The sequence below is a fragment of the Hypomesus nipponensis genome, chromosome 22, assembly GCF_054491055.1.
Source record: "Hypomesus nipponensis isolate SF chromosome 22, ASM5449105v1, whole genome shotgun sequence".
Taxonomy (NCBI): domain Eukaryota; kingdom Metazoa; phylum Chordata; class Actinopteri; order Osmeriformes; family Osmeridae; genus Hypomesus; species Hypomesus nipponensis.
Genome location: NC_140382.1, coordinates 19,300,624 through 19,312,886, shown reverse-complemented (window position 1 = coordinate 19,312,886; position 12,263 = coordinate 19,300,624). Strand labels below are relative to the sequence as shown.

General features: G+C 44.7%; 1 protein-coding gene across 6 annotated transcripts in view; it reads left to right on the top strand.

Annotated features, from left to right (window-relative positions):
* The window catches only part of pds5a (PDS5 cohesin associated factor A), a 40,615-nt gene that overhangs the window by 7,811 nt on the left and 20,541 nt on the right, over positions 1–12,263 (top strand). For 5 of the 6 annotated variants that reach the window (XM_084687428.1, XM_084687426.1, XM_084687424.1 and 2 more), the window contains exons 3-14: positions 1,529–1,732; positions 2,334–2,420; positions 2,651–2,748; positions 8,632–8,758; positions 9,341–9,421; positions 9,966–10,106; positions 10,776–10,891; positions 11,014–11,108; positions 11,246–11,391; positions 11,498–11,649; positions 11,826–11,939; positions 12,099–12,180. In XM_084687428.1, the coding sequence (XP_084543554.1) occupies positions 1,529–1,732; positions 2,334–2,420; positions 2,651–2,748; positions 8,632–8,758; positions 9,341–9,421; positions 9,966–10,106; positions 10,776–10,891; positions 11,014–11,108; positions 11,246–11,391; positions 11,498–11,649; positions 11,826–11,939; positions 12,099–12,180 (1,443 nt within the window). The remainder of the gene's footprint in view (positions 1–1,528; positions 1,733–2,333; positions 2,421–2,650; positions 2,749–8,631; positions 8,759–9,340; positions 9,422–9,965; positions 10,107–10,775; positions 10,892–11,013; positions 11,109–11,245; positions 11,392–11,497; positions 11,650–11,825; positions 11,940–12,098; positions 12,181–12,263) is intronic. The other variant, XM_084687427.1, reaches the window with a different exon arrangement.

The following is a 12,263-nucleotide window of genomic DNA, read 5'->3' as shown; positions in this document are numbered from 1 at the left end:
AGCAATCGCTATCGAATCAAGTGTCTGGTTCCTTGGGAAGACTCTGAAAGGTGTCAGGATTCCCGGTACAGCCTGGAACACTGCATTTACGACCTTAGTCAATTTTCTATATCTTGAAAACATATTAACTTTCTTATTTGTAATTCCTGTGGAAGAGAGCAGCGCGCAGCTAGCTCAAAAAGTGTCGGAGATCTACGCTACCTCCGTATATGTTCCTGGACCAGAAAACCAGAGGGCGGAATGTTGGGGTGTGACAAAGTTAATGCTACAACTTGTGACATCACAAGTTGCACTGTTTCAAAAGCTAGCGTTTGCAGGTTGCCTTCCCAAAATAGTAGTGAGAAGGGAAATTTTGATAGGAAAGAGGTTTCAATTGACTTTGAGGTTCACTGTATGCCTATTTTACACACCAAACTGTAATGTTTCAACTATGACAAGGTAAAATCGGTTTTGCAATCAATCGCCCCTTTAATTTTACTGACTGCAATGCAACCTTTGTTCATATTATTCTCCTCACTGTGCAACCGTTGTTTGGAAAACAATGTACCATAATGTCCCTTTTTTGTGAGAACATAAACACTCGTTGTAGATGAGCGTTTACGGTTACAAAACCAAGATGTTTTAAATCGTGGAAAATAGTAAAATCAGATAATTGCTGCATCCCTACACTTGAGTGAGTGTGTGTCTGTTTGTGGGTGTTTGTGTGTGAGTGTGTGTGAGTGTGTGTGTTTGTGGGTGTTTGTGGGTGTTTGTGGGTGTTTGTGGGTGTTTGTGTGTGTTTGTGTGTCTGTTTGTGTGTGTTTGTGGGTGTTTGTGTGTGTTTGTGTGTGTGAGTGTGTGTGTTTGTGGGTGTTTGTGGGTGTTTGTGGGTGTTTGTGGGTGTTTGTGGGTGTTTGTGTGTGTTTGTGGGTGTTTGTGTGTGAGTGTGTGTGTTTGTGGGTGTTTGTGTGTGAGTGTGTGTCTGTGTGTGTGTGTGTGTGAGTGTGTGTGTTTGTGTGTCTGTTTGTGTGTGTTTGTGGGTGTTTGTGTGTGAGTGTGTGTCTGTGTGTGTGTGTGTGTGAGTGTGTGTGTTTGTGTGTCTGTTTGTGTGTGTTTGTGGGTGTTTGTGTGTGAGTGTGGGTGTTTGTGTGTGAGTGTGGGTGTTTGTGTGTGAGTGTGGGTGTTTGTGGGTGTTTTTCACCTCTGGTTATCAGAATAAGAAAGGGTTTTATTCGCCATGTAAGTTTGCACAGACAAGGAATTTACTTTGGCAGGAAGGTACATACATTAAACATTTAGGAATCCTAAAACTTAAATATGTGGTCTAACTATACTAAAGGTACATGTCTACCTAATACTAATACAAAATATAAAGTAGCCAAATAATTTACAATATAAAAAATGTCTTGAGGCTTACAAAATTATGTTAAGTTTCCTGAACGATTTGGGGGAATTTTCAGGAAAATCTAACTTACCTGTGTGTTTGAGTCAGATGGTGACTGACCTGTGTGTTTGGTGTGTGTATGTATGATGTATGTGTGTCTGGTAGATGGTGGTGAAGACCTACATGGACATGGACCAGGACTCGGAGGAGGAGAAGCAGCGCTACCTGGCCCTGGCCCTGCACCTGGCATCAGAGTCTTTCCTCAGGAACCCCAACAAGGACGTGCGTCTGCTGGTGGCCTGCTGCCTGGCCGACATCTTCAGGATCTACGCTCCCGAGGCCCCTTACACCTCCCACGACAAGCTCAAGGTACCTGACCTCTGACCCTACACCTCCCACGACAAGCTCAAGGTACCTGACCTCTGACCCTACACCTCCCACGACAAGCTCAAGGTACCTGACCTCTGACCCTACACCTCCCACGACAAGCTCAAGGTACCTGACCTCTGACCCTACACCTCCCACGACAAGCTCAAGGTACCCTGACCTCTGACCCTACACCTCCCACGACAAGCTCAAGGTACCCTGACCCTACACCTCCCACGACAAGCTCAAGGTACCCTGACCCTACACCTCCCACGACAAGCTCAAGGTACCCTGACCCTACACCTCCCACGACAAGCTCAAGGTACCTGACCTCTGACCCTACACCTCCCACGACAAGCTCAAGGTACCTGACCTCTGACCCTACACCTCCCACGACAAGCTCAAGGTACCTGACCTCTGACCCTACACCTCCCCCTTGTCCCCTGGACAATCTTACTACCTCTTGTATGACAAGACTACTAGGAGACCTTGTGTTATTTGGAAGCCAAGCCAATCCATACAGCCCAACCCTGTACATGACCATACCCCTCTCTTCACACTCTCCTCTATCCCTCTCCTCCCTCACTTGCCCCTCTCTCTCCAGGACATCTTCTTGTTCATCACTAGACAGCTGAAGGGGCTGGAGGACACCAAGAGCCCACAGTTCAACAGATACTTCTACCTGCTGGAGGTACGGGGGGTAGAGAGGGCGGAGAAAGGGAAGGAGAGGGGGAAGGAGGGAGGGGATGAAGGGTTAAAGTTTGGAGGAAAGAAGAAGTAAGGTTGAAATGAGAGTAGATGGTGTCTAGCTGTGTTGTGTTGACCTTTACCCTCCCTCCCTCTTCCTCCTCTATTCCTCCTCCCTCTTCCTCCTGTATTCCTCCTCCCTCCTTCTTTATTCCTCCTTTTCTCCTCCTCTAGAACCTGGCGTGGGTGAAGTCCTACAACATCTGCTTTGAGCTTGAGGACTGTAACGAGATCTTCATCCAGCTCTTCAAAACCCTCTTTTCTGTCATCAAGTAAGTCTGATACTCTCTCTACCTGCCCCCCCCTCTCTCTGTCTCTCTCTTGCTCTCTGTCTCTGTCTCCTGTGTCTCTCTACCTGCTTGCTCTCCCCCCTCTCTCTATCTCTCTCTATGTCTCTGTGTCTCTCTACCTGCTCCCCCACAGTGCACAGTGCCCGTGATGCAAACAATGATTAAGATGTCAATGAAACACATGACACACTTGATCAAATCAAATGTATTTGTATAGCCCTTTTTATACGCAAACATGTCACAGAGGGCTTCATATACGCCCATAGAACTGCCCCTCAACCAACCTAAACCCTCAAGGAAGACAAGGAAAAACTTCCAGAAAAACTCCCAACAGGAGAAAAAATGGAAGAAACCTTGGGAGGAGCAATTCAGAGAGGGATCCCCTCCTCCAGAGACGGTTGGTGAGAGAGAGGAGCAGAACACAGGCTAAACATAGTCATACAGTGTCAATGGGTTTTGAAACACCAAAATCCACTGTTCAACTTTACAGATGTAGGCAGGACAGCCCAAAAGGGGGAAAGCTTTCTGGGGCCCAGCCGTGGTGGGGGGCCCAGCCGCAATGCAAGCAATAATCATGTTCGACCTAAATATTTTAAGAAATTATAACCAATTTTATTTTGAACTGAAATACTCACCATTACTTAAAAATAGCAAACATAAACATTGTATTGTGCTTTAGTAAAATGTAGCCTGTTTCATAATGAACCCCCCCCTGTCTCTCCTAAAAATGGTATGAGTCGTTTTGTTTAGCAATGTCATTTATTGATTTAAGGTTAAGCTAATACTAATGTCAGAGTAGACTACATTTTGTTGCCATGACAGGACTTGTTCAGAAATCGGGATATCAGAAAAGAAAAGAGAGAAAAAGGAGAGAGCTAGCAAGGGCATTACCCCCAAATAAAAGTAATAAACATGTTTTTCCAATCAACTCCGAAAGATGCTCCCAGCCAGGCTGCAGAGAGCAGCAGTAGCCACGATGCTAGCTAAGAGGAAGCTAGTTTAAGCAAAGCTGATACTGAGAGTGCATGTTCTGCATTGCTCGTATTGCTCTGAGAATATTCTGCACTTTACCTTAACCACTTAACTGTGGCAGGAGGAGAAAGGTTCTTCAGTAAACTCAAAATCATAAAAATTACATGCGCTTTACAATGAGCCAGGAGAGCCACATCATGGGCACTGCACTATCGACAGATAATTCCAGAAGTCTGTGTGTGTCACCAACATCATCACGGGCACTGTGCCCTAAAATTCCAGAAGTCTGTGTGTGTCACCAACATCATCACGGGCACTGTGCCCTAAAATTCCAGAAGTCTGTGTGTGTCACCAACATCATCACGGGCACTGTGCCCTAAAATTCCAGAAATCTGTGTGTGTCACCAACATCATCACGGGCACTGTGCCCTAAAATTCCAGAAGTCTGTGTGTGTCACCAACATCATCACGGGCACTGTGCCCTAAAATTCCAGAAGTCTGTGTGTGTCACCAACATCATCACGGGCACTGTGCCCTAAAATTCCAGAAATCTGTGGGCCACCAATTTTATCACGGGCACTATCTATAGTTCAAGTACCACAGGGTTCAGCTCTCGGCCCTCTGTTATTTTCACTCTATATGTTGCCTTTAGGAAACATAATTAGAAGCTCTGGGGTAAATTTTCACTGTTATGCAGATGATACTCAGCTATATATGAAATCTCTGAAATACTTGTTTAACCACCATTTCTAATCTAGTCAAATTGCCAATGCTGTGGTAGCCTACATTCATGCAAATGATTATATAGCTTAATTTGTCTGCGGTTTCCTACGTTATAAATTGTGTTATGTTGATCAAAATGTACTATATTGTTTTCTGTTAAATTGTCTTACCACCACAAACAACTAAACATTTAGTTAATAACAGAAGTCTTTACCAGCCCCAAACATAATTAGTGAGCGCAGAATTCTGACGAAAACCCACAGAGTTTCAAATAGAATGCATTGATCTGAGGAAAAATGTAAATAAACATGCAATCAAAATATTTAATTGCTTATTTCATATGATTAATCGCATTTGATCGCAAAATTATTAAATCTATTTAATCTGTTAAAATGTTACCCTAATAAATGATTTTTTTTGTGGAAATAACAGTAAAAGAATGTACTTAACTTCAGATAGGCCTGACTGGATGACAATGTCCATGTAACAAGTTCAGATGGAACACATCTTAAATTGTAAGGGAGTTTTATTCACTCACAAACTATACTGCTGTATAATAAACATCGACAAAATTAGACTTATTCTGGAATATAAAATACATTTAAGACATAGTGTCTCATAGCCTATTACGATATCCTGCTCCATAATATTCAAATCTCACTCATACTTCATAAACTTAAGCAACCACAGATTGACTTTAGTATTGAACACAGTTTCTATCTTGTTGAACCCAGTCAGCTGCTTCTTTTGCGAGTGTTGTCTGCCATATATTACCAGGACGACCGTAACTTGCAAAAAAGATTTGTGTCTCTGTAGAAAATGATTCGTGTACTTGTAAAAAAAGTTTTGTGTCTCCGTAGAAGAAGGCGGGAACACTGCTTCCAAAACCATCTAAGCCAATCAAATATAGCCATTTCTATGTGTAGTAGTATCATTGGACATTTTCGTCTGTCTATCACACAAAGAACGTCAGACAAAACTAGAATGCTGATGATTTCAATGGCGAGTCATTTGGTAACGTTTAATAGTGCAAAATATCCATGGGCATGTATCTTTAAATATTTAAATTATTCACACTCTTAATAGTATAAACTAATGGATAAGGGTCATAGTAAGTTGAATAGTTTTTTAATGTAAATATGTATACAGATATTTAGACAACTAGACCATGTTGTGTCAGTCCCTGAACATACTGGTTGTCTAATTAAAATCCGTATACATATCTACATTAAAATCTATTAAAAACTATACGACCTAGGTCATGTGTGATAGACAGACGAAAATGTCCAATGATACTAGACACAGAAATGGCTATATTTGATGGGCTTAGATGGTTTTGGGAGCAGTGTTCGCCTTCTTCTACGGAGACACAAAACCTTTTTTTACAAGTACACAAATCTTTTTCTTCTACGGAGACACAACTTTTTTTACAAGACCACGAATCATTTTCTACAGAGACATATCTTTTTTGCAAGTTACAAATCGTTTTTACAGAGCTCGCTCTCCTGGCACTAATTTCACGCCATACTAACGCTGCTGCTGCTACCGCTGCTAACACTGCTAGCTTTGGCTTTGCTTGCATGCGATAGTTTAGGCTGGAAGTACTCTGGTGATAACTAAACTCAGCCTGACAATCAGTACACACAGCCTTAGTTTTGTTACCGAACCGTCTCTGAACTTTTTGAAGAGGAACTTCCCATCTAAAATCCCTCTCTCCATCATTCAGCTACCGTCGGCAGTCGAAATCATGTGACAACAGGTGATTCCCAGGGTCAAAAAGAAACTTGCGTTAATGGCACTATTTTTTTGTCGTCTTAAAATGAGATTGCGTTAATGCCTTATTAACGCGTTAACTTTGACAGCCCTAAAATAAACTTGTTAACTCATATTATGTCTCTATTCTTTCGAAATATTTAACCTGTAAACAGAGCCCATTGCCACCAGTGTAGATAGGTCTGTGATGGCAATCAAAGGAAGTCTGTCCACCCTGAAACTGATACAGTAACGTTCACGTTTGACTAGCTGCTTAGTTCAGCCCTTGAGATAATTGACACGGAAACGCGTATCAACCAAAATTACAGCAATAGACAGGGCCAGGGAGTTTTCAGACGATCTTTATGAGGATGCATCAATACTTTTTTGCAAAGTCTGTCAACATTCAATCGACCATATTTGGTGTCAAACTGTTGTGGAACCTCTTCGGTCAATCCAACATAAGAACAGGAAGGCTAGCGGAGTTCCGCAGATATTCAGTCTGAATAACGGCAGAAAATCTGAAAACAAATCTGTAGATTTTGCTTGGGCTTGGTCATTACATGCACAGTGGTTGAACCAGTTGTCATAATTGTAGGGTTAGGGTTAAGGGTTAGGGTGAAGGCCTAATTCACCATACAGAGCTTGTACAGTGCCTTGCGAAAGTATTGGCCCCCCTTGAACTTTTTGACCTTTTGCCACATTTCAGGCTTCAAACATAAAGATATAAAACAATTTTTTTTGAAAAAATCAACACCAAGTGTGACACAATCATGAAGTGGAATTTTTTTTGGGGGATATTTCAAACTTTTTTAACAAATCAAAAACTGAAAAATTGGGCTTGCAAAATAATTTGCCCCCTTTACTTTCCGTGCAGCAAACACTCTCCAGAAGTTCAGTGAGGATCTCTGAATGATCCAATGTTGACCTAAATGACTAATGATGATAAATAGAATCCACCTCTGTGTAATCAAGTCTCCGTATAAATGCACCTGCTCTGTGATAGTCTTAGAGGTCCGTTTAAAGCGCAGAGAGCATCATGAAGAACAAGGAACACACCAGGCAGGTCCGAGATACTGTTGTGGAGAAGTTTAAAGCTGGATTTGGATACAAAAAGATTTCCCAAGCTTCAAACATCCCAAGGAGCACTGTGCAAGTGATAATATTGAAATGGAAGGAGTATCAGACCACTGCAAATCTACAAAGACCCGGCCGTCCCTCTAAACTTTCAGCTCATACAAGGAGAAGACTGATCAGAGATGCAGCCAAGAGGCCCATGATCACTCTGGATGAACTGCAGAGATCTACAGCTGAGGTGGGAGACTATCCATAGGACAACAATCAGTCGTATACTGCACAAATCTGGCCTTTATGGAAGAGATTTGTCTTCCAACAAGACAATGATCCAACACATAAAGCAAAATCTACCATGGAATGATTCACAAATAAACATATCCAGGTGTTAGAATGGCCAAGTCAAAGTCCAGACCTGAATCCAATCAAGAATCTGTGGAAAGAACTGTAAACTGCTGTTCACAAACGCTCTCCATCCAACCTCACTGAGCTTGAGCTGTTTTGCAAGGAGGAATGGGCAAACATTTTAGTCTCTCGATGTGCAGAATTGATAGAGACATCAAGCGACTTACAGCTGTAATCGCAGCAAAAGGTGGCGCTACAAAGTATTAAGTTAAGGGGGCCAAATACTTTTGCACGCCCAATTTTTCAGTTTTTGATTTGTTAAAAAAGTTTGAAATATCCAATAAATTTCGTTCCACTTCATGATTGTGTCACACTTGTTGTTGATTTAAAAAATAAAAAATAAATGTTTTACATCTTTGTTTGAAGCCTGAAATGTGGCAAAAGGTCAAAAAGTTCAAGGGGGGCCAATACTTTCGCAAGGCACTGTACATTTGCAATGTGGGCAGTTTTGACATCAGTACACATTCATATATGTAACAAAATTCACAGATCTTTACTGAAAGTATATCCACTTTATATTGTCGTTCTGTTAGCTAGCCAGCCCCTTTGAAAGCAGCTGAATATCATTTGTAAAAGCAAATTTGCTTCTAAATAACAAAACTGAATTTCCCCATTTTACTAATATTTCATTACGAATGCCTTCGTTAATCGCATTAGTTATATAAAGAGGACACGTGCAGGATATGAACTGTGCAGAGTGCCTGGTTCTTGCAGAGTGCCTGGTTCTTGCAGAGTGCCTGGTTCTTGCAGAGTGCCTGGTTCTTGCAGAGTGCCTGGTTCTTGCAGAGTGCCTGGTTCTTGCAGAGTGCCTGGTTCTTGCAGAGTGCCTGGTTCTTGAGCTGATTTTGGGAAACTAAACCCATTCTAATTTGTACACGCACATGGCATTATTAGAGATGACATCTTTTCATCTTTCGCTTTCTTCCCTCCCCCCCCTAGTAACAGCCATAACCAGAAGGTGCAGATGCACATGCTTGACCTGATGAGCTCCATCATCATGGAGGGAGATGGAGTCACCCAGGAACTCTTAGACACCATCCTCATCAACCTGATCCCTGCTCACAAGGTACACACACACACCATCCTCATCAACCTGCTCACAAGGTACACACACACACACACACCATCCTCATCAACCTGATCCCTGCTCACAAGGTACACACACACACACACACACACACACCATCCTCATCAACCTGATCCCTGCTCACAAGGTACACACACACACACACACACCATCCTCATCAACCTGATCCCTGCTCACAAGGTACCCACACACACACACACACACCATCCTCATCAACCTGATCCCTGCTCACAAGGTACACACACACACAAACACACACACCATCCTCATCAACCTGATCCCTGCTCACAAGGTACACACACACACACACACACCTTCCTCATCAACCTGATCCCTGCTCACAAGGTACACACACACACACACACACACACCATCCTCATCAACCTGATCCCTGCTCACAAGGTACACACACACACACACACCATCCTCATCAACCTGATCCCTGCTCACAAGGTACACACACACACACACACCATCCTCATCAACCTGATCCCTGCTCACAAGGTACACACACACACAGTATTGATGTTAATGTGTGTGTGTGTGTGTGTGTCCGTCCAGAACCTGAACAAGCAGGCGTATGACCTGGCAAAGACTCTGCTGAAGAGGACTGTCCAGAACATAGAGACCTGCATCGCCAACGTGAGGACCCCCCATCTCTCTCTCTCACCCCCCCCCCTTTCTCTCTCTCCCCTCCCTCTCCATCACAGTCCCCCCCTCTCTATCTCCCTCCTTCGCCCCCTTTCAGTCTGTCTCCATCTCATCTCTCTCCTTCTCGTCCTCCTCCCTCTCATAGCAGTAGACTGATGGAAGCTTCTAATCACATTTGACCACCTCTCTTATCTCCTCTTATCTCCTTCCTCCCCCATCCCCCCTCACTGAGGCCCCCATCCCCCCTCACTGAGGCCCCCTCCCCCCTCACTGAGGCCCCCATCCCCCCTCACTGAGGCCCCCATCCCCCCTCACTGAGGCCCCCATCCCCCCCCCATCCCCCCTCACTGAGGCCCCCTCCCCCCTCACTGAGGCCCCCATCCCCCCCCCCCATCCCCCCTCACTGAGGCCCCCATCCCCCCTCACTGAGGCCCCCATCCCCCCTCACTGAGGCCCTTATCCCCTCTGAGGTATGAGCGGGCAAGACACCCTAACCCTAACCACCTCTCCTCCTCTTATCTCCTCCCTCCCCCAGTTCTTTAACCAGGTTCTGGTGATGGGCAGGTCTTCAGTGAGTGACCTGTCTGAACACGTGTTTGATCTGATCCAGGAGCTGTTCTGCATTGACCCCCTGCTACTTACCTCCGTCATGCCGCAGCTCGAGTTCAAGCTTAAGGTCTCACACACATACACACATACACACATACACACCATACACACATACACACATACACACCATACACACATACACACATACACACCATACACACATACACACATACACACCATACACACATACACACCATACACACATACACACATACACACCATACACACATACACACCATACACACATACACACATACACACATACACACATACACACCATACACACATACACACATACACACATACACACCATACACACCATACACACATACACACATACACACCATACACACATACACACATACACACATACACACCATACACACATACACACACATACACACCATACACACATACACACATACACACCATACACACATACACACCATACACACATACACACCATACACACATACACACCATACACACATACACACCATACACACATACACACCATACACACCATACACACCATACACACCATACACACATACACACCATACACACATACACACATACACACCATACACACCATACACACCATACACACCATACACACATACACACATACACACATACACACATACACACCATACACACATACACACCATACACACCATACACACATACACCACGAGCACGCACACACATGTTGAGGGTGAGGTGTGTGTTGCAGAGCAATGATGGAGAGGAGCGTCTGGCTGTGGTTCGTCTGCTTGCCAAGCTGTTCGGAGCCAAAGACTCAGAACTGGCCACTCACAATAGACCTCTCTGGCAGTGCTTCCTGGGACGGTGAGACACACACACACACACCCCATAAATACACACACACACCATACATACACAGTAGTCATGGTGATGTCTCCTACAGGTTTAATGGGACTACACAGTAGTCATGGTGATGTCTCCTACAGGTTTAATGACATCCATGTCCCAGTCAGACTGGAGAGTGTGAAGTTCGCCAGCCACTGTCTCATGAACCACCCAGACTTGGCCCGGGACCTCACAGGTAGGGGGGACCACTGTCTGTATGGGTGTATGGGGTGTCTGCTTGTGTATCCAGTCCCTTTCTCTGTTTGTCTGTATTGATTCTCTGGTCCAATCAGAGTTCCGTAAAGGTGCTGATTATCTGTCTTGTCCAATCAGAGTTCCTGAAGGTGCGTTCCCACGACCCTGAGGAGGCAATCCGCCACGACGTCATCGTCACCATCATCAACGCTGGCAAGAAGGACCTGAACCTGGTCAACGACCAGCTGCTGGGCTTTGTACGGGAACGCACCCTGGACAAGAGGGTAGGACTCTCACTCTCTCTCACACACACACACCTGTCCTCTCCTCCTCAGTGGAGGATTCGTAAAGAGGCCATGATGGGCTGTAATCACCTCCTCTCCTCCTCAGTGGAGGGTTCGTAAGGAGGCCATGATGGGCCTGGCTCAGCTGTACAAGAAGTACTGTCTGCACCACGAGGCAGGAAAGGACCAGGCCCAGAAGATCTCCTGGATCAAAGACAAGCTACTCCACATTTATTATCAGAACAGCATCGATGACAAGTGAGGACACACACACACCATCACAAACACGACACACAGTCAACAGTCTAATCTGCTCCGGTTGCCACGGTTTTATAATGAACCCAGTTCTTTTAAACTTCTCATACCTGTACTCCTGCTCCTCTCATCTCTCTTCCTCTTCCCCTCCTCCCTTCTCCTCCTCCCCTCCTGTACAGGCTTCTGGTAGAGAAGATCTTTGCTCAGTACATGGTTCCTCACAGTCTGGATACGGAGGAGAAGATGAAGTGTCTTTACTACCTGTATGCCTGCTTGGACACAAACGCTGTCAAGTTAGTACACACACACTCGCACACACGCACTCACACACACTCTCACACTCAGTTCTAATGCACCACATACACGTTCAGACGTATGTACACATACTTGACACTCTTCCATGGTTTAACACAGGTTGTTATATTTGTGTATGGGTCTCCCTCTCCTCTCAGGGCTCTGAATGAAATGTGGAAGTGTCAGAACATGCTCCGAGGGCTCGTCAGAGAGCTCCTGGACCTTCACAAGCTGCCTGTGGTGAATAAACACACACACACACACCACACACACACATTGCTCCACACACACACACACACCACACACACACACGTTGCTCCACA